A 20,868-nucleotide genomic window follows, 5' to 3' on the forward strand; every position below is an offset into this window, starting at 1 on the left:
AGGTGGTTTGGCACTGTCATGACAGCAGCACAATAAAAACACACAGCCATGATAAATAGGACAGTGCTGAGCATCCTTAAATTGCATAAATTCTGCTGCCCTAGCTAAACCTTTTCATGACTGACTGATGAACAGGAGCTATCAAGGCTGAAGAATAAAAAAAATCTCCTGCTGAAGGATCATTTCTTCCAGTGGGGAACTGGAAGAAGGAAGCAGGGAAAGAGGTTATTAGGCTAAGCCTAATCAAGCAAGTAAATCCAAAACCAAGAGCAAATCTCACAATACCCTCTGTTCTATATACCAAAGAAAGGACAGAGGACAGGCCTTCATGATGCCATTATCACATGCTAAATAGAGATACTGTGCAGGCTAATTTACCACAAATCCCTACTTATGCAATAATGGCGATATTCTCTGTCTCTCATTCTCATAACACACAGAAAAAAATAGTGGAAGAACAATTTCCAACAAAATATTTAAGTACATCAGAAGACCAATAGAAAATTAAATCTTACTCTCATAAATAGCTAAGGAAAGAATAACTTTTAAACCGACTTCTAGTCAAGATGCTAAATCAGGAGCTTAGCTTCTGCTTGGCTAAGTAGGAGCCAGTTAAGCTGGAACTGTGAAAAAATAGCTTCAAACTATATAACACAAAGGAAGAAGTAGAGACAATCACAGCTACTTTTATCTTCACCCTTTGGAAATTTCTTTTAGATTTCCTAGTGTTTCTGAGAAGCTAGGAATGGGGAGCTGCTAATAGTGACACATTTAACCACAGTTTCAAAGTACAACATGCTTTTTACACAAGCACAAAGCAGCAGTCCGTGGAAAAGCAAAGGAGCAAATGACCATCAGGAAAGAGCAGATAGTAGAAGGCCTAAAGAAAGTAATTCTAAAATTGAGTAACCTTACAGACTGGAAAATTAAGCATTCCCGCTGCAAATATGCATAAACTGGAATGGCCAAAAGTTAACATAAAAAATCACATACCTGTTACAGTTCTGGAAGAAAACACCAGCACAGTTACCCTCCATTGTCTATGAGAGACTGAGAAAAAACACAGATCCTTGTCTTTTGTACTACTCCTTTGCATAAGGTGCATCCCAGTCAGGCAGATTATGCTACTCAGAAATTATGAATACAAATGTTTTCACCAAAGTTGCTGTGGAACTTTTTTGAGAAACTTAATGCTGATGGCCTCCAGCTGACTAAACTTTAATCAATACATGTGGAACCAATACAAATTTTGATGGAGAAGTACAGCTAGAATCACTATATATGTGAATTGCCTCTATAGATAAGATCTAATTTATGACTGGCTGCCTAACATCTTCTTATATTTAGTTAAGTAAAATGTTAGCAAGGCAGATCACCCTGGTTTTTTGCTGTAGCCCTTCAGATGTAGGAGAATATGATTTTGCTCTAGGTGATTGTACCAAACGACCTCTCAGTGGTTTCAGTAAGAATGAAAGCCAGAACACAGAAAAAATATTCTAGCAAATTTTTAGTCCTCTCCAAAAGAAGTCATAAATATTCCCCATGGGAGACTGATGCAGCTGCCCAACATTTGTCCTGTGCTGTTCAGTTTTTCCACTTCTCAAAACAAAACAACTCCAGCTATTCAGCCACCTCTTCTGCCAGTTTCAGATACATGCTGCAGGCTGATAACATGCATCTTACTCAGCAAAAGACTAATTAAAAAATCTATATTGTCTTTTATGCTAATGGTACCCCACAGTTTTTCTTCTCATTTATGGGGGAGAGGGGATGGGGAAGAGTATAGCGTATAAAAATTTCCTTACAGGGAGGGCTTATTTCTTCAGTGTACCTCTAAAGAGGAAGACAGAATCAATGACACTTTGATTTCTACACTGCAAAGCTGACCCTCCTGTGTTGGTGGCCTGGCTGACATTTCACAAACACAGACCACAAAAAGCTTCCTGATTTGTGTTCAAAGTAAGTCTCAAGGACTCAGTTTGCCTTTACATTTGCTAGAAGAAGATATTGCCTTGTACTGTCTTCTCACATTGTGATTAGGAATGCACTGAGAACAGAATCCCTTCGGGGAACCATATATGATTACGGAAAGACATGGGAATGGTCTCTCCTGAGCACCTGGAGTGCAATGGCAAGCAATTTTTTACAGCAAAGCTAGAACAAGCTTCTCTCCAGAACAAGAAATTAGACTTCTGCTTTCAAAGTCAAAATTCAGTCCCTAGTTTGCAGCACTACTGGATATTGCACATTTTTCATGGAAACCTGAGACAGAATTTACACACATGACCAGAATGGGGTTCCATGAACTACAGCAAGTGGTTCAAACACAGATCCTTTATCTTCCCATACCACAGTGCTCTACAGGACTCTGTTCCTGTATGTTTACACTCTACTGCACGTTTGTCAGTACTGTGTGCTAGAAATAAGGCGCCTGTGTCTCTGTTGAAATGAAGGAAAAGGAATAATAGAGCTGAGGTTGGGAGAGATGGATGGAAAAAACAGAAGTATGTGGGACACTTGTGCAACTGGTGTACAAACGTGAAAAACACATCAGCTTAGTAAAAGGATAAAGTCTGGAGTTCCTAATTTGGGCATAAAGGTGGAATGGTACAGGGCACAGGGCTGGGTTTGTACTCTCTGGTTTACAACCATGTGAAAATCTTGAGTGAAGCTGCTGGAATTAAGAGCTGAGTGTCCAGCTCTCTGCTATAACTAATCTGTCCATTGTTCCTCACTCTTTGGAACCTCCATTTAAAATTTTTCATCTCTCAAACTCACAGAAATTTTCTACCACGCCTTTCTTCAGGCTTGCCTCCAGGGAGAGAAAGAAGAGGCAGATAGAAGATTCAGAATTCAAAATGGAACTGTGAAATTAACTGCAGTGACTTTCCTGTTACAAGCACCTGCAGTGCACAGGTGGGTTCTAGACATGCTGTAGCACCATGTGATTTACAGCAGAGCTTCTGTGGCTTTCTGCAAAACTTCTAAGCCTGATGTGGGCAGCTGCTCAGGTTGGGCTAAGTTGGTGAAAGCTCATATAGAAACAATCACAATTACATTCATTCAAATTAAAACTACAGTGAAGACCTGACAAAGTGCAGCCACTTTTTCCACTGGGTAAATACATCAGGGAGGAAGTGGTACATAGCAGTATTTGATTTTTGTTTGAAGCTTTTGTTTAAAAAAGTATTGAATGTGTCATTGCTGATAGGGATATTGAATAGCTCCCACTGCTGTGATACAATTGAAACCTCTGCTGATGACAAGTAGTAGCTCTAAATTGTTGAAACATGAAAGATTGGCATTAAAACAAATTTTCTCCCTTAAGACTGCAGCCTATTGAATAACAAAGGTTTGTTAGTTCAAGTCCCTTGCAATCAATCCTTGCATAAAACATGCATTCCTAATGCCAGCTCTTGTTACCATATTAAAAGAAAACTGATTTTGGATCTGAAAACATTGGGTGTTAAATTTCCTCATTTACCCTTTTATACTATTATAAAAACCACTGCATATTAAAATATTGGTTGCTCAAAATAATAATAGTCCTAAGCAGGAAGTAAATGCCAATCAAGAAAAATAACTAAATTTTTTTTTCTCAAAGACACAAAGAAAACAAACCCCTAATATGTTACCCATAACTAGTGACACCTATGTTTAGGGCTGCATATTGTTTCAGTAAAAATCAGTAACTGCTGAGCATGCAAATAGCTTATAAATATTTCTTGATATCAATTACTTATTACAAAATTAAAAGTGAAATTAGAGAACAGCAGAATGTATTTGTTTGTCCAAAAGAGTCACTATTCTAAATCTGTAGATCAAGGAAAGTGTGTACTAAATAAAAGGAGAGCAGCAAAAAAGCAGCTCTGAATTGATCTGGAATACATTCATCTGGAAAGAGCTTTAATAAAAAAGACAGCCTCAGTCCTGGGAATTTCAACTAAACCAGCTGATTAGCCCTGCAAACACAAGGCAAAAAGACTATTTAAAAAAGGATGCACAATAATGGAACTTAAAGAAAGACAATACAAAACAAATCTCTCAACATTAATGAGATGAGAATTCATTTTCCTTCCAATGCTTTCCACAGCTCCTGAAAGTGCCTGCTGCTGGCAACGAATGACATACAAGGGGAGGGAGGGCAGAGGGAAAGAGCTGTTAGCTTACCAGCCGATGGAGCTTATCGCTCCACTCCCTTTGTGACGCTGGGAACTCACAAGCCTATAAAATGTGACTTGGCTCCCAGTGCCCTTCTCCTTAAGCAAAATCAAAAACAAGAGGCTGTACAGAGGAGAAACAGGATGCTGTTCTACTCCAAGGTAGCTCTCCTGATGTGTCTGTCACAGCATTTCTAACAGTTGGAACAGCATAGCCAAAGATTTTTTGCTACAGAGCTCTCCTTTCCAGTACCTGCTGTACTACCTTACTTCCCCTTTTCTTCCTTCCCTCTTCTGATCTGTTGGTGGGGGTTTTGGAGGGTTGGGAGAGGGAGGTGGGAAAGGTACATCATTCCTGGAAGAGAGGAAAGAAACACCCAAGATGACTTCGGTCCCCACAGCCAAGTGGAACATGACCATAAGCAGCAGGTGGAATGTAAGCTTTGCTGAAGCAGGAAATCCCTGGGGACAGGCTCTGGAAGCACCAGCTGCAAATGCTTCTGCCCTTGTAGCCTCCTCAGCAGGCAACTTCTCCAATCAGTTCGTGCAACCTTCTTGGCGCATTGCCCTGTGGTCTCTGGCGTACGGTGGTGTGGTGGCAGTGGCCGTTTTTGGAAATCTTATTGTCATCTGGATTATCCTGGCTCACAAGCGCATGAGGACGGTGACAAATTACTTCCTGGTGAATCTGGCCTTCTCTGATGCCTCCATGGCTGCTTTCAATACTCTCATCAACTTCATCTATGCTCTGCACAGCGAGTGGTATTTTGGAGAGGCTTACTGCCGCTTCCACAACTTCTTCCCAATCACAGCTGTCTTCGCCAGCATCTACTCCATGACAGCCATCGCTGTGGACAGGTGAGAAAAGAGAAAAGTTTAGGGGCAAGAGATTGAGATCAGAGTCTCTGCCAAAATAAAAATGCAGGGATACCATAGTGATGAGAGGCAAAGACCTCAATAGTTAATTCACTGTGCTCCTCTGCTTCTTTAGGATCTCTCCCTAACACACTTTTTCTCCTGGTCTTTGGTCTTTTTCCTTCACTCTTCCATTATTTTTATTCTTCTGCTTTCTTTTATAGCAAACATTTCCTCTCTCTGTTTGACTTCTGCTGCTTTCTGTGCTCCATCTTTCAATACATGTTCTGTAACAGCAACTCAGAGTTTTGCTTCCCACTGTGAAAAAAGTCTGGCTCTCAGCCAGTCATTTAATATATACTGATAAGGAGTTGCAGAGATTGTGTGAAAAGGGAGAGGATTTCAAATTTCCCTCTTCTCTGTATTTCTGCAGATGGCAGAGGCATTTGCCTCCTCTTCAGAAATCATTTCAGATCCTGTTTTTAATAGCTTTTCTCACAACCAGCTCTGAGATGCTTTGTTCCTGCTGATTTTAACTAATGAGACTATTTACTTTGCCATCTGTGCATTTCTAGAGGTCTGGCAAGAACATAGTTTCAAAGTGCTCAGTTTTTTTCTGATTTCTTGAAGCAAAATAAAGCTTTGTGACTGTCAAAGAAAAAAGGTCAGGGAGAAACTTTACCTTTGTATTCCTGATAATAATGGAATAAGACAGCTGTAGTGTCCATACAGCAAAGGGGAGATGCAGTTTCCTACACACATGCATTGATGGACTGTTTCTCAGAGCATGCTCTGAGTCTCCCCTGAAAAATGTTTCTTTATTATTGTTTTCACATTTGCTATGCTGGAGAGATAACTTACGGATCTTTAAATTTTTGTTAAGAAAAACTGATTTGTATTTCAGGTCATTTATTCCTCTTAGCAATGCATTGAGATTACTCACTAAACTCCTTTCTATATATTCAAATCTCATTATACATATTTTCTGAATTGACTTATCAGAACTGCAGTATTTCCAAGTGATGGTAGTTAACATTTTATAAAGTACAATCCACTTTCTGTAATATTATTTCTCATTTCCTGGTACAAAGATTGGGAAACATTGTTGTGCCTTTTGTACTTGTGGACAATTTCATAATAATACTTTTCTGTTTGCCCTACTAATTGCAAATTTTTGGTGGCATTCTCAGCTAGATGCATTCCTGTTCTGTAAAGCTAGAAATGAAAGAACAAGTGAGATTCTGGGCAACTCGTACTTTTCTGCTCTGAGGATGGGAGTACACATGGGGAAATCAGTACACTTTCCTCCTGCCAGTGATGTATCTTCTCAAATATTAGTCCCCATTAAAAACAGAGAAGATAGTGTAACACCAGTGCTACTACCTTAGACCAGGCAAAGATTTCTTTCATTGTCTTTTTGAGTTTCGCTTAAGATTCTCATCTAGCTTGAGGTTTTCAGAAACATAAAAGGGCATGAGTATTTAACAGAGCCGCATATTTAATAGTTACTGCAGCAGCTCATCAAGTCATTAGTTAAGCAGTTACTTGGATGCTCTGAATAATGTTTTATTTCATTTCTCCTGACAAAATTATCCCCAGAGATGTAGTACGTACTACTTTGGCACCTCCTAAATTTATGTTAGGAAACTGGGAACAAAAGTGAATCCAGTTCTTTATGAATCCAAACTGCATTTCCAGACTGAGAGAAAATAGCTCTGCTCCACACTGACTAAAGTGCAATGGACAGATACATCTATTGGAAATGTTTTCCTTGGTTCAGCAATGCAAAATGCTCGTGCTCAGACGTGAGTAGATAGCTACTGTTACTCACTCTAATCTAGTTCTTGTTTGAAAATCCCCTGAAGAAATCACTATTTGCACCCCATCACATCCTCCAAGTTCACCTGCCTCCAAAGGCAGATGAAAATCTTCCCAAGGAACAATGGCATAGCTGTGTTTAAGTGAGCTATCTGTAGTGCCACGCAGCATCATGTAAAACAAACAGGAGAGCAGTCTATCCCTCCTTCCCTATTCTCACTGCTATGCCTTTTCCTTTTATACCAAATCACACCTGATGCATTCAGTACCTTTAAACATTCCCTGGCTACCTCTGCAAAACAAATGTGCCAAGTTGAGGAAACCTAAGGGTCAAAATAGATCCCAAGGAATGTCCTTGGATGTAAAGACTGCCCTATTCCAGGGCAAAGATCTGCTGGGTGGATGTATTTTAAAACTTTGCTTCCTGTTTGTCTTTCATAAAAGTTCAGCCATTTTAACCCAATGAACTCATCCTTACACATTCTTTTCATTGAAAAATTTAAAACAACAAAAACTACAAATCAGGATAAATCTGCTAAGGGAACTGAAATGATGGGATCAGATGATTTTCCTTTAGAAATTGTTACCATCCCAAAATACTAAAGGTAATGGGTAGTAACTCACTAAAAAGTATGTTCAGATATGCTTTACTGGTTGCTTTAGAGCATCCAAATGTTCATAGAGTATAAATGTGTGACTGTGAACCTGGACAGCACTGAGCAGACGTCATGGGTAGTAAAGGTTTCCTTTCACATCCGATTCCATAGGACATTCTAAGCTGTGTAAATTGTGACATTACTGGACTGACACAAAGTTTTGGAAAGTAGGCACTTCCTGCAGTGGGGCTGAGCTGCAGCTGGAGCTGAAGATTAAAGTATCCAAGACTGAAGATCCTGGTCCTTGAACACAGACTCAAATTCATGTGGGTTTATTCACACTTCTGCCCATCCTTTCCTAAGGGGATTTTTTCCCCTGCTTTCTCCTTCATTTCCAACAGCCTCTTTGCAACCTAGTGCAGAGATGGTAGCTCAAACTGAGTTTGTTTCAAGCACCAGAAACAGCAGAGATTTTACACTGTGCTGCTTCGTGGGCATTCATTCCTGCATTCTTCTGTAGCTCACACTGCACAGTTCCACTGCTTCCAGTGCAACAGTTCCTTTAGCTATGTTATGGGGATAAACTCTTAAATAGTCCAAGATAAACTGAATAGGAGATAATTCTGGAGCCAATATGCCCTTGTCATTGACCAGTGCATGATCCTAAAGGGTCCATCTATGATCCTAAACTCCATCTGGCGATACAGTGTGTAAATGCAGTACAGTTCTTGGACATACTAATGACAATAAATTACTCAGAATTTAGGCCACCTGGTCACTGAAGATCTGTTGTCCTTTCCCACAAGATCTTAGCATGCAAAGAAGGTGGTTCAGGTATGCCAGTGATTACTTTTGAGTCCCAAGATTGCTTCATTATAAAACCAGTTCTGTGTATAGGCCTAAAAATTCTCTGCAGATGCTTGGTTACAGTGTAAGTTTGGGGATGAAGGAATACAGCACAAAAATAACATGCCTTCAGTAGAGCACTTAGTACTATACATTTCCCCCTGTTTTTAGCACATTTACCATATTACTTTCGCAGTTACTTTCTCACTTCAATTCCATAATGATTCTCACATGTCAGTGAATTTAACTCTTTGTAAAAGCAACTCCTCTGGACTTAAAAGTATTCTAATAGCTATGGTGAGTAGTTGCTGATCCTATTCATATCTTACAATTTATTTTCTTTCTAGTAGGCCTGCAAGTTTTTGGTCCTTGAATGCAAAAAACATTTGTTTCATTTTACATGACTTTAATATTAAATTTTATTTCTTCTTTTACAGTCTTCTATTTGTATGAACCTTAGTATTACCCAGTTACTATTATGCATATGTATATCCTTATTCAATAACTGTATTTCTAGTTTCCCACTTTTTCTCACTTTTAATATATCTACAGAAGCACACATATACTGTGTGCACACATATGTCAGTTTTCTTTTTTTCTGTGACATTGTTCAGTTACTGATGGCTGTTAATCCCTCTGTACACTCAGACTCCAGCAAAAGTAATAATATGAGTTTGTAACAGAAGATGGGCATGAGACATAAATGCAGGATTCACCCTATAAAATAAAACCCAAACTCATCACATATACACACTCTCATCCTCAAAATATTATTTAGGCTCTTCAATCTCTCCAGGTGTATTCTGTAAGAGCAATTATTAGTATCACAAAATAGTACCACAAGCCCAATAAATTAATGTTACTGAAATTCTGAAGTAGGCAGTTGGCACACTGAAAAATGTCTTATCTTTCCAGGAGAACACATTCTGGTATCAGTCTCTGCCTGATTTCCCATTTCTGGGACAAACTGCTCAAGGCCTTCATGCACTATAAGCATTTTAAACTGATATTCTTTCCAAACGATCTATTATCTGATTGCTATCAAGCATCTGTTACCTGCCTTGTATGCTCAGAAATAATAAAGTACAGATGTGTATGTGTAAAAATTATTTCAAACATTTCTGGCAGGTTAAGACCTGGAGTGAACAGGGTACAACCCTGTGTTGTGGTCATATGGCAGCAGTATCAGCAGAAGATACACATCAAGAGGATCTGTTGGCATTTGCATCCTTGACCATGACCTTGGCACCAAGGGTTTTGTGTTTGCTTCAGTGGTGAATGGAAGAGGCTGAAGCAGTGACAGACAGGAAACCTGCACTGCCCAGCCAGCTGCCAGACCTGGCACAGAGCTCAGCTCAAACAGAGCTGCAGCCTTTGGCCCCTCTCTCATTCCCTTTCCCTCAGATTTTGATGTCTCAAAGTAATTGGCTTTCATGTAAAAGAAGTGAGAATTTGCACTGAAGACTTCTGAGAGATGAGCATCGGAACAAGAAAAACAAAAAGGAGATGGAGGTTTTATTTCAGGTTTCTCGTGCTTCACAGGCTAGAGACCTCCCCCTCATACCTGAGAAGAAGAAGAAATGGATAGTAATTATGTCTGGTTTTTTTTCTATAAGATGCCACTTTACTGTTAGCTGTCTTTTCCTAAAGCCTCCGGTGCCACATAACTACTGACCATATTGCAATTATGGTGCATATAACTGCAATTCCCTACTACCACACTAAAGTGCAACACAATGTTTTTTTCAAACTAATGGATGACTTCAAAATCACTTCAGGAATCAGCCTTTGTCACTGTATATCATAAAGGGGAAAAATGCAAGATATGCTTTAGAAATTATCACTATTTTTTTTTTTTTATACTTTGCCAGTCAAACTAAAGAATTCAAAGAGGAAATCCCTTCCCTGTTTCTCTGTCTTCCTCAAAGAGTATTTTAAGACAAAGCATATGTTATTTGTGGGTTCCAGTATCTGAGCTGCCCTCTAAAAACTACGAGTTCTCAGAAGTGGAGAGAAAGTTCAATAGGAGGGCATTAAGGGTTCAAATATCAAAAGCTGAAATACAAAGGACTCTCATCTGGGGGTCAAAATATTTTTTTGGACTTGACAATACTCTTTCTGTCTTAGTAAAGAAGTGAGATCGTTTCTGCAGAACACTTTGATGCAATGGCTACAGGATTCAGCATGCAGAGGCCTAGGAAAAATAAACCTTTTCTTGCAATGGTACAATTTAATAGTGATTGGGCAAAAAGATGGGATTTTTTTGCAGTTTTGGTCAAAGTTCATGTTAGAGTTACATTATTAATAACATACTGGGCAGTCTGGGGAAAAAATAAAGGCCTAAGAGTTATTTTTTCCTTTTTGTTTTGTACTGAGTAAATATTCTATTTAATAAACTGCTTTCAAAAGGTGCTGTAATAAAAGAGGTTGATACACCAATATCTTAAGAAATATAAACAACATTTACAACAGCAACAAGCCCCCAGAATTCTTGTTCCAGAGAGGAAATATCCAATAAATTTTAACCTTATGTTCAAACTAGAAGTTCATTTTAGTCAGAGTCTTAGCCTTAAATACATACTCTTGTTTATAATTTAATGAAAATAATTAAAATATGTTCTGTGGTTTACTATGCAATGTAGCCTTTTAAAAGTTAGTCAAGGGTTGGGATGATGATGAGTTTTTTGGAGAGAGAGGTTTGTTTTGTTAACTTTATTTTCTTAAAGATTATTGCCTAAATGCATGTTTTTCTAACTAATTTACCAACCAGGAAAGTTGTATCTTTCGCATATTTGTGTTTCCCTAAAACAAAATTATTTCAAGATAACTGCAGAAACAAGAAAGAAGCCATCTAGATGACAGTACCAGAAACGTAAACACTAACAGTGGTTTATGCAGCTGGAGCTGTTTCTACAGACTTTGCACTGATACTGGTCCTCAATAGCCTAGGTAGATATTAAAAAAAAAGGAGAAACAGAAACCTTTCTGTCAGGAGAAGTCAGCCTATCATTTTATGAGCCAGACCTTTTCTATCAATATCCATAGGCATAGAATACATTGCATAAAATCAATTACATGCTCATAAAAATCTAGCCCATTGTCAGTCACCAGATTCTCCTCAAGTAGAAAGCACTGTATATGAGAGCTCAGTCATGCTGAAAACTTTCAATATTACTGCTTTTATGTTTTAGTTAAGAGGTACTTGTAAGCAAGGCATTGGAAGCTACTCCTGATTTCAGAAAAACTTCAATGTTTCCCTCTGCTCAAAGCACAAATAGTCATTCACCCAGAGCAACACACATTCCTCTGGGTAAATCAAGGCCAAGGTATACTCTGGGATATTGCCTACTGATATCTCAAATGTACCATGTGTTTATCTGTCATGTTGTCACACACCTCCTTTATGGCATTAGCTTCAAGGTGAACACTGCACAACAGACCCTTCAGGGCACCAAACCCAGTCTCTCTCAACAGTCATTTACAGTCCTACAGAAATGCCCACAGCCACTCTTCCTGCAGAGAAAGTCAGACTAAGCAAATGAATACAAATCAGTCCCACAAGAAAAGAAAGAAGAAAAGAAAGAGAACTGCTCTAGTAGGTAGCAGATAGCAATTAAAGGAAACAAAAGTTAAAGATTTGGTTTTCATCATACAAAAAATGTCTTTAAAATCTCAGTTCATTCCATCACCTTTAGTCTAGTCTATACAGCTTACATTTTAGAGGATTTTCCACAGCAGTGTTCTAAACAAGGGTAGGGAATCATAGCAGTTTCCTTAACTTTAAATACCAGTTGATTCTAAATACAAAGTCTCAAGATCAGCCTCTGTCTTGAGGGAATAACAACTTCTGTGTATTTATGAAAGCAGCATGCTCCGCTATCTCCTGTTGACAAGTCACTTACATGCAAACATTATGATTTTTCTCCTAGTCTCTTCCTTTGTCAAGTTCCAATTTCCTGTTACAATCTGGGATGATTACATTTTGCCGCATGTGAGTTTATAAACACATTGTAAACAGGTGAAACAAATCAGTAAGGATGATTAAAGGCTTCCAACTGGGTCTCCAAACAGGCATTTTTAGGATCCAATTTTGAAAATCATTTTGTTTTAATACCATCTTGTGCATTTTTGCCACAATTTTCTAAATGATGTTTTAAAGATGAAAGGTTTTCCTGGCTGTATTAGCCATTGTATGCCATCTTATAAAAAGACAAATTAGGTTTAGGTTTTTATCTTTTCTGTTGTTGAGACCACAATACACAAACTTTGCAAGCTTTTATAGTATGTAGAAGCTATTTGGCTCATGCTACTTGAACACTGTAAGGGAGATACGTGATTATGCTGCCACTGAAACTACTGGCTTAAAGAGTTTATCAGTATTACTCAAAAGAAGACTGTCTCTATTTTTGTTCCAGAGAAAACATCTTTTCTTGATTTGCTGAAGCAAGTACACCATGATGCACCAGCCATGCAGCCTGAATGATTTCTCATTAAGCTCAGTGAAAAAACTCTTGCTGACTTCAGTAGTAATCAATTAGGGACAAAAAATTAACACAAGATAAAGAGAAGTGATGACAGTGGGATGGCATATGGTCACAAAAACCAAAATTATGTGCTAATGATGTGCATATAAAACTGAAGTGCTACCTAAAAATGCTTTGGAGTCATACACAGAAGAACATGGTGCAGTTGGTTGAGCACATTATGTTGGCTTGAGATTCTACCTGCACATATTTCCATCTCTGCACTTTTGAATGTGCATATCCCATCTTGTAATTATTTTCCAAGTATAAATGTTTTGCTGGGTGGGGTAATAATGATTTGTGCTTGTTGTGATTAATATAATGAGTTCATTCCTTTCAGCAATGTATATTTTACATCCCTGTTTTGTTGTGTGGAATAAGCTATCTGTGGCACTATCAGCAGCTCCCACTGGAGTGAGAAAGCATTAGATGTTCCATCTTTAAATCAAACCACCTCACTGGGAGTTCAGAGTCCTTTATTCAGCAGGGAATCACACTGCTCAACCCTGGTGACAGGTTGAACAGTAACTGTCCAAAGACTGCAAAGCAAATTGGCACAGCACCCCACTGAAAAAATGTCTGTGTGGCTCCAGAATGCTTTTCAGAATGCTTTTCAGTGGTGTAACAAGCCTTCAGTTGCTTGTAGCCATTAGAAATCTTTCTACAGCTCAAATGCCTACTATCTTTTATTGTCCTTGCAGATGTGGTATGGAGCGGTACAAGCTCTATGTATAAATATCACAGAACATGGTGAGCCTATGAGGGCTTCTGCATTTGTCACTGGCTTCAGAACAACTGCAAAAGTTTTGGGCACTATGACATTAAAAAGGCATTAATCTAGATAGAGAGCATCCAGAGGAGGATCACAAGGCTGGTGAAAGGTCTGGAGTGGAAGCCTTATGAGAAGTGGCTGAGGTCACTTGGCTTGCTCAGCCTAGAGAGGAGGAAACTGAAGGGAGGCTTAATTGCAGTCTTTAACAACCTCACAAGGGAAAGCAGAAGGACAGGCAGTGATTTCTTCACCCTCTTGACCAGTGTCAGGACCCAGAGGAACAGCATGAAGCGAGTCAGGAGAGGTTTAGGTCAGGTATCAGGAAAAGGTTTTTCACCGTGAGGGTGGCTGGGCACTGGAACAGGCTCCCCAGGGAAGTGGACACAGCACAGCCTGACTCAGTTGGACAATGCTCTCAGACACACAGTGTGATTCTTGGGGATGGTCCTCTGCGAGTTGGACTCAATGATCATCATGGGTTGCTTCCAACTCAGCTTTTTGTATGATTCTTTGATGAAGTTCAGACCACTTGAAAGAACTGTGGAGTAGCAGAACAGTCTGCAAGACAGATGGCATCAGAGCATCCAAGAAGTCCTGCTGTTCTCCTTGCATGCTGTTTATGGTTGGCTGATTATAGAGAGAAAAACTCTCTGGGAGTTCTCTCCCATACGCCTGCAGAAGCAGAAGGGCTTGCCACCACATAACCATACTGCCAAAATGTTCTGGTTTTATACCAGTCCTTGGACTCTCTGTTATGCTAGGGCTGATTTTTGTCATGTCTTTTGCTCTTACATGACCCCCAGTTTCCCTTCTTAGTCTCTCCTCTCTCAACACAATTTCTATATGCTGTTATTCTACAGTTCTCCTTTCTTTGCTTCTCCTATTACTTTATTTTTCTCTTTTCATTTCTATTTTTTTCATTCAGTAAACTGCTCCCCAGTCTCAGTTCTCTTGCTAGATCCTTTATTTCATAATTCTCTCTTTCACTCCTGGCATATTCAAACATTTCTTTTATTTCTACACCATGTTCAGCACCCTCAATGTACAATTGAGACAGTGTGTCTACTCTTCCCCCTTGTAACTGGCCACCCTTAATATATGTAAGGATATCATACAGAGTAAAAGAAAAAGCCATAATGGCAGAACTACACCATGATATATGAGAGACAGTTTTCAGCCATGGGAAACCATAATATACAGGGGCAATATGCTCATCATACATACCCATTATCCCATCCTTAGCCTCCTTACCTCACCGATTTTCTGAGTGACACTTAAGCAGGAGCAACACCTAAACATCACATAAGCAGGAGCATGTGTGCCTCCTTTGCAAATCACAGCTAACAGTGCAGGAAGAACTCGGTTCTTTTCAAGGCTTCTTTTGGCTACAGAGCTAACATCCAAATTCTGTTCAAATGTGTAGTTTTTGATCTTCAGTGAAGGATCATTGCACATTTTCTACTTTACTTACTTATGGCAATGATTGTTTCTCTAAGAAAATGCTACCAAACATGTGTGACAAATCTGAGTGAATATAATAATTGCAGTTATAAAACAAAATCTCACTATGTTAATTAAGCAATTTTATTTCTAAGACAAGCCACTTTGAGAACTTACACTTACAGAACACACTGTAATTGTGTAATTGTAGTGTACCAGCAAAGCAGAATAACTTAGATTTGCTATCAAAAGCTCTGTAACAGAGCTGTCAATACTCTCCACTAAATCTATCCAGCACAAAGATATTACTGAGGGAATAGTCAAAGTTGCTCTACTTCCTTTCTATTTTGCTTGTTAGAATGCCTACCTGCTACATATTTGTAATCAATCTTGTGCAATAGCTAGGCTGTTGGCTTATCACTCAAATTTGAACCCTAAAGATAAAAAGCATGCTTTTCATCTGATCCTTGTCCTTTGACTTACATTACTCAGACAGCCAGTTGTTAAAATTTCCATCAGTACAGCTGTATGAGTCACTTCATCTAAACAATCCATGTCTTTAAAGGGCAGACCGGGAGATGAAAGAACCAAATTTTATCTTGGGCAACAAGAACTACTGTTGATATCTATTGGGAGTAAGATTAATATAACTGGGAATAAGAATGATGTGAATGCAACAGAAGTCTGACAATAGCACATTAAATAATAGCAATGTGCAATCTGAAGTAGCAATTTGCAGAAATAATTTGAGGCTAGAAGGAGATGTCATAAAAGTCTCACAAGCATGTGAAAATTATTATTTGTTTACAGCTTATCACTTACTACAAGTAAAGATCTTCAAATATTTGGACAGTGCTTAGCAGTCCACACAAAAGCCAGCTCAGTTTGAAAGACAGGGCTCATGACTACCAGCCTGACTTCTTTACCAAGTGGTGCTTACTCTTAAGAAGAGAAAGGAGATATATGGGAGAGGGCAACAGTCCAACTGCTCTTCTCAAGAAACGGAAGGCACCCAGCACTCAAAACTATTTCATACTATGTAACACCAAATGCACCAGTTTAGCCAAAATAAAAAACTGAAAGGCACATGAAGGAGAGGGTAACTGTTACTCTATGGAGAAAAAACATTGAAGTGCAATAGAAACAAAAAATGAACAAGCTTGAAATTCCAGATATGGAAATTGATGATTCTGAACTGAACATGGTTTAGATCACTCCCTGTTTCTGACAGCACTTAGATGTTTTAAGATATTAGGGCAGTTATGTCTACTAGAAAAGGCATAGCACTATTATGGCCAATGTTGGATTTATCACATATTTTATCATTAACTACAGAGTTAGCTTTGCTAAAACAAATATCTGTTCTGTAATTATTCATCTGTCAAATATAAAATTTCTAAAAAATAATAAAACTATCTTGAGTGAAATAGATAAACATGGATGCAGAAGATTCTTGCACATTCTTATCAGGAACATTATCTTACAAATATTATTGTTACTGTCTCATGGCTAATATCTATACATAAAAATCTTGGACAAGTCTGCCAAGAACCTAGGTGTGTACTGTAACAATTAAAATATATCACTCCTTCCTTTGTTTGAAATAAGTATAAGTCAGTCAATTGCAGCAAACAATATATTAATCAAAAAATGATTGATACAAGTTTTGTCTCACTTGTTCCTTGCATCTGTAACAGAGAAAAAAACAGAAAACAAGACTTGCTTTTCTATTACTGTTTGTCTAGATGCTTTTTCTCATTGCTTTTTTTTTCCTAAGCTTTTACATTGTAATTACCTAAACGTTTTGATTCTTCTTTTGCATGTTCTTCTAAGGTTACCAGCATGCATGAACTGTCAATAAAATTATGGGGCAACACAGAGTGGTATCCTATCTGGGAGGACAGGAACTGAGACGGCAAACAAGATGTTTTCTTGCTTTATGCATCTATCTCCCTTAGGGATTTTACCAGTCCTAAACTGGCTCTTCTCTCAGTCTCTGTATGAATCAGTTGCTCTGGTGTTCTTTGGCAGAAAATCTGAAGTCAGTCTATCTCTACTGAAATAAATGCATGTGGATTTACCAGGTTCCTCCTGTAGCTTTGGGACAGATGACTAATAATCCTGACAGCTTGGCTGTAAGTTTTCAAATAAGAAATAAATGTTGTATGACCTAGCAGAGTAACAGAGGATCCAGTGCATTGTTGCTTTTCAATCAGGCTGTACAGTAACAGAATGGTCTAACTCTTAACAAAATAATTTCTCTACTAATATACATATGATTAACTGAGTGTCTCATGGCTGCAAAATAATATCCAATGAACTACCTTCTTCCAGCACTGCCTTCATCAGAGCTGAACCATACAAAGAGCACAGTGACATCAGAAGTACAGGAAGACAAATATCTCTGCTTTTATCCTAAGCTTTGGTGGATTCTAGACACATGTGACTCTCTGAAGACTTCTTACACAGAGGTTTTTGCTTTCTTTTACAGATATATGGCCATTATTGATCCCTTGAAACCTAGGCTCTCTGCAACTGCTACCAAGGTGGTCATTGGGAGCATATGGATTTTGGCATTCCTGTTAGCCTTTCCCCAGTGCCTATACTCCATAACCAAGGTGATGCCTGGAAGAACTCTCTGCTATGTAGCATGGCCAGGTGGCCCAAAACAGCATTTTACGTAAGCTTTTGTTCTTTTAAACTTGTGCATGGGGGTGTTTAGACTTACAATGGACTTGGCAAAATCTCTGGAGTCGTGCAAATGCTCTACATGCAGAATAACTAACAGCTTTGATCACTGAGAAATGTAGAGCCATAAGTAAGGATGATAAAACATTACATGTGATAGAACAAATTCTCCTCAATATTTGAGTGTGTTCCCTCCTGTGCTGCACTTTTACTGTCATTGCTCAACATAGATGGCTACTTCTATACAGACAGAGATGGTCAGAATTGGGAACATAACATGCATTCAAAGCAAGCTTCCTCTTTATCCTAACCAGGAAAACAAGGATTTCTAGTCTCTCCTTCGCATCATTTAGGTTGGAAAATACTTCTAGCATCATCAATTCTAACCACTGACCTTACACTACCTAGTCTATCACTAGACCATATCCCTAAGTGCCACATCTACACATTTGAAATACATCCAGGAATGGTGAATAAATTGATCATCTGGGCAGCCTGTACCAATGTTTGACAGCCCTTCTCATGAAAAAAAAAAAAAATCCCAATATTCAGTATAAATTCCCCCTGGCACAGCCTGAAGCCATTTCTTCTCTTGCAACTAGGGAGAAGAGACAAACATCCACCTCATCACAATCTCCTTTCAGGTAATCGTAGAGAAAGAGAAGGCCCTAACCAGGTTTTTTTCTCTAGATTTCTTCATGGAAGGGGTGGATTTTGCCACTTCATTCTGTTACACTATCACAGTTATGTCAGATACAAGTCCAAAAGAGAAAATTGGATAACCTATAACTGGTTCCACTTTCTGAAAGTGAGAATATCAGTCAATTAAATTAAATATATCCTGTTTGTCCCTCTGGTAGAATTAAGAATAAGTGGCTACTTAGGTATCTGTCCTTTCATGTCATCACTGACATTTAAGAAAAACATCATGTTCAAGGCTGAAAGCCTATGTGACCATCCAGAATCAAATTTGACCTTCTGCTCTTTTTGAGGCAGGTGAAAGACGTCCTAGTCATATGTAATTTTTACCACTTTAGGACTACACACAGACATTTCTCTTTAGGACAGGAAGGTCACACTCAGTGACAGCTGGGGATTCTTCACTTACCATTCATTAGGATTTTATCTGAAGCTGGCATTTAACCAGGAACTAACAGGAGACAAAAGAAATTATCTTTGTCTTCCCAGTGCTGACATAGCAGTGGTGACTATATTGCACACAAGCTGCAGATCTGTGCTGTCTATGTGCAACAGATCTGCCATATGAAGAACAGTGGGTGACAGGACTCTTATCTTTGCACCAATATATCACTAAAATACTTATTTTCCTCTTTAATTTATGGTCCAGACTAGAGCTCCAAATGCCTAGCTTGCCCTCATGATACTTGGCTGTGTAATTAAATCAACTCAGCTAGTTATGGACAAACACAGCTTATTCTGCAGTCACTAATCATCATAACTATGGAATCACTCATAATATATATTAGTGCAGGCTCAGCATTAGACACTCCACAAAACACATGCATTAAAATGTACATAAATTTGCAATGCAGTTTAAGACTTTCAAAAAGACAGTGAAAACACCAAGGACTAGCCAGTTAATATAAAACATGATTTGTGCTAAAATAGAAGTTTTGACTTGTATCAGCCCATTCCATTGGTATAGCTCCTCTGAAAGCACTTAAAACTTTAATACCTTTTCATTGCAGGTATCATATTATTGTGATTGTGCTGGTCTACTGCTTCCCACTGCTTGTCATGGGCATCACTTATTCCATGGTGGGAATTACCCTCTGGGGAGGAGAAATACCAGGCGACACATCCAACAAATATCATGAGCAGCTGAAAGCCAAGAGAAAGGTACTGTTCAAGTCAATCCCACTAAGTGAATATTTATATAACCATCTGCAATTGTGTTGCAACATAGCACAGTAAATTCTTGCAGAAACACCAAATCACTTGTAATAACAGTAGTAAGAGATCAGCTTCAATACAAAATTTGATTTAAGTTTGACAAGTTGTCTTCTCTGTTCACTGGCTGTTCTTTTCATAACTTTAATAACTGTCATTAAATAAAGGAAATATTTGGGTTTTAACTTCTTACTCCACATGTAGCTGCACACACTGTGTCTGCTATGTGGAAATTCAGGCAAAAAGTGTAGCTTTCATAGAGTTAAGATAGTGACTTTTCAACAATGAGCTAGCAAACTATTAGCTCTTGTTAGGTAAGATTCTCATCCAACTGAAACAAAAGTGAATCTTGCTGTAACTCTCAGGTGATTAAGGTCCATGCACATTTGAGATAAGCACTGATCAGCCTGTTTGTAATAAATAATTGGATTTTTAAACAATAACCTTTTTGTGAGAAATGCAAACAAGTTTTCCAGATTTTTTTTTTCAATCTTTCACTGTAGTTACTGCTTAAGTTAAATAGACTTGGTATTGCTTATGAACTATTAGATTATCTCCAGTTCAGTTTTCCTAATGTTGTAGTGCAATGAAGGTTTCTTTCCTACAACATTCTTTTTCTTAACCTAAATCTTCTTATTTAGTAAGATAGCTTTCTGCTTTAATTTCTGACATATTTTTTAATACTAAAATGTATTTCACCTTTCAAATTTGAAAAAAATGGTACCCTACTACAATCTTCTAATTCACAACAACGAGCACATTTTCAGTTGCTCAGTTCACTTCCTGATGCTGTGATTGAACAGTGAAATATGCTACTGGGCTGCAGCAACAGCAGAGTGGGGCATATTGGGTCCTGAGACAACACAAGATCTCCTGCAAATTCTAGAGAACACTAACATTTTCATTTCTTTCAGGACACTGCAGAAATCACTTTCTGTAACAAACACAACTTGCAAAAGCAAATGTGGAAAGAAAATTATTAAATTATTGCAGAGCCAGGACATGCCAGAATTTCAGGACCTCTTATCATAATGACTAAGTAAAATAATCATCTTGTGACATAGAAACTAGAAGCCTCTGAAGACCAAATCTGGCTTTTACTATATGAAATAGAAAGCCCAATTAAATCCCTTGAATACTTTAAAAACAGCACCTGCTTAGAATTCAAAATATATACAAGAGACAAGGAAGAGCATCCTTAATTAAAGGATTTTCAATCCTACGGGGATGCATATCTTCAAGACATGCAACAAGGGAAT

The 20,868-nt window shown here is 38.4% G+C and overlaps 1 protein-coding gene across 1 annotated transcript in view; it reads left to right on the plus strand.

The window, feature by feature from the left end:
• The first annotated feature begins 4,489 nt into the window (after positions 1-4,489).
• TACR3 (tachykinin receptor 3) overlaps positions 4,490-20,868 on the plus strand; it is a 35,946-nt gene continuing 19,567 nt past the window's right edge. Inside the window, exons 1-3 of the mRNA XM_021531474.2 lie at positions 4,490-5,018; positions 17,502-17,690; positions 19,408-19,558. Of these exons, the coding sequence (XP_021387149.2) occupies positions 4,543-5,018; positions 17,502-17,690; positions 19,408-19,558 (816 nt within the window). The 5' untranslated portion in view covers positions 4,490-4,542. The remainder of the gene's footprint in view (positions 5,019-17,501; positions 17,691-19,407; positions 19,559-20,868) is intronic.

This window comes from Lonchura striata, chromosome 4, assembly GCF_046129695.1.
Source record: "Lonchura striata isolate bLonStr1 chromosome 4, bLonStr1.mat, whole genome shotgun sequence".
In the NCBI taxonomy this organism is placed as follows: Eukaryota; Metazoa; Chordata; class Aves; order Passeriformes; family Estrildidae; genus Lonchura; species Lonchura striata.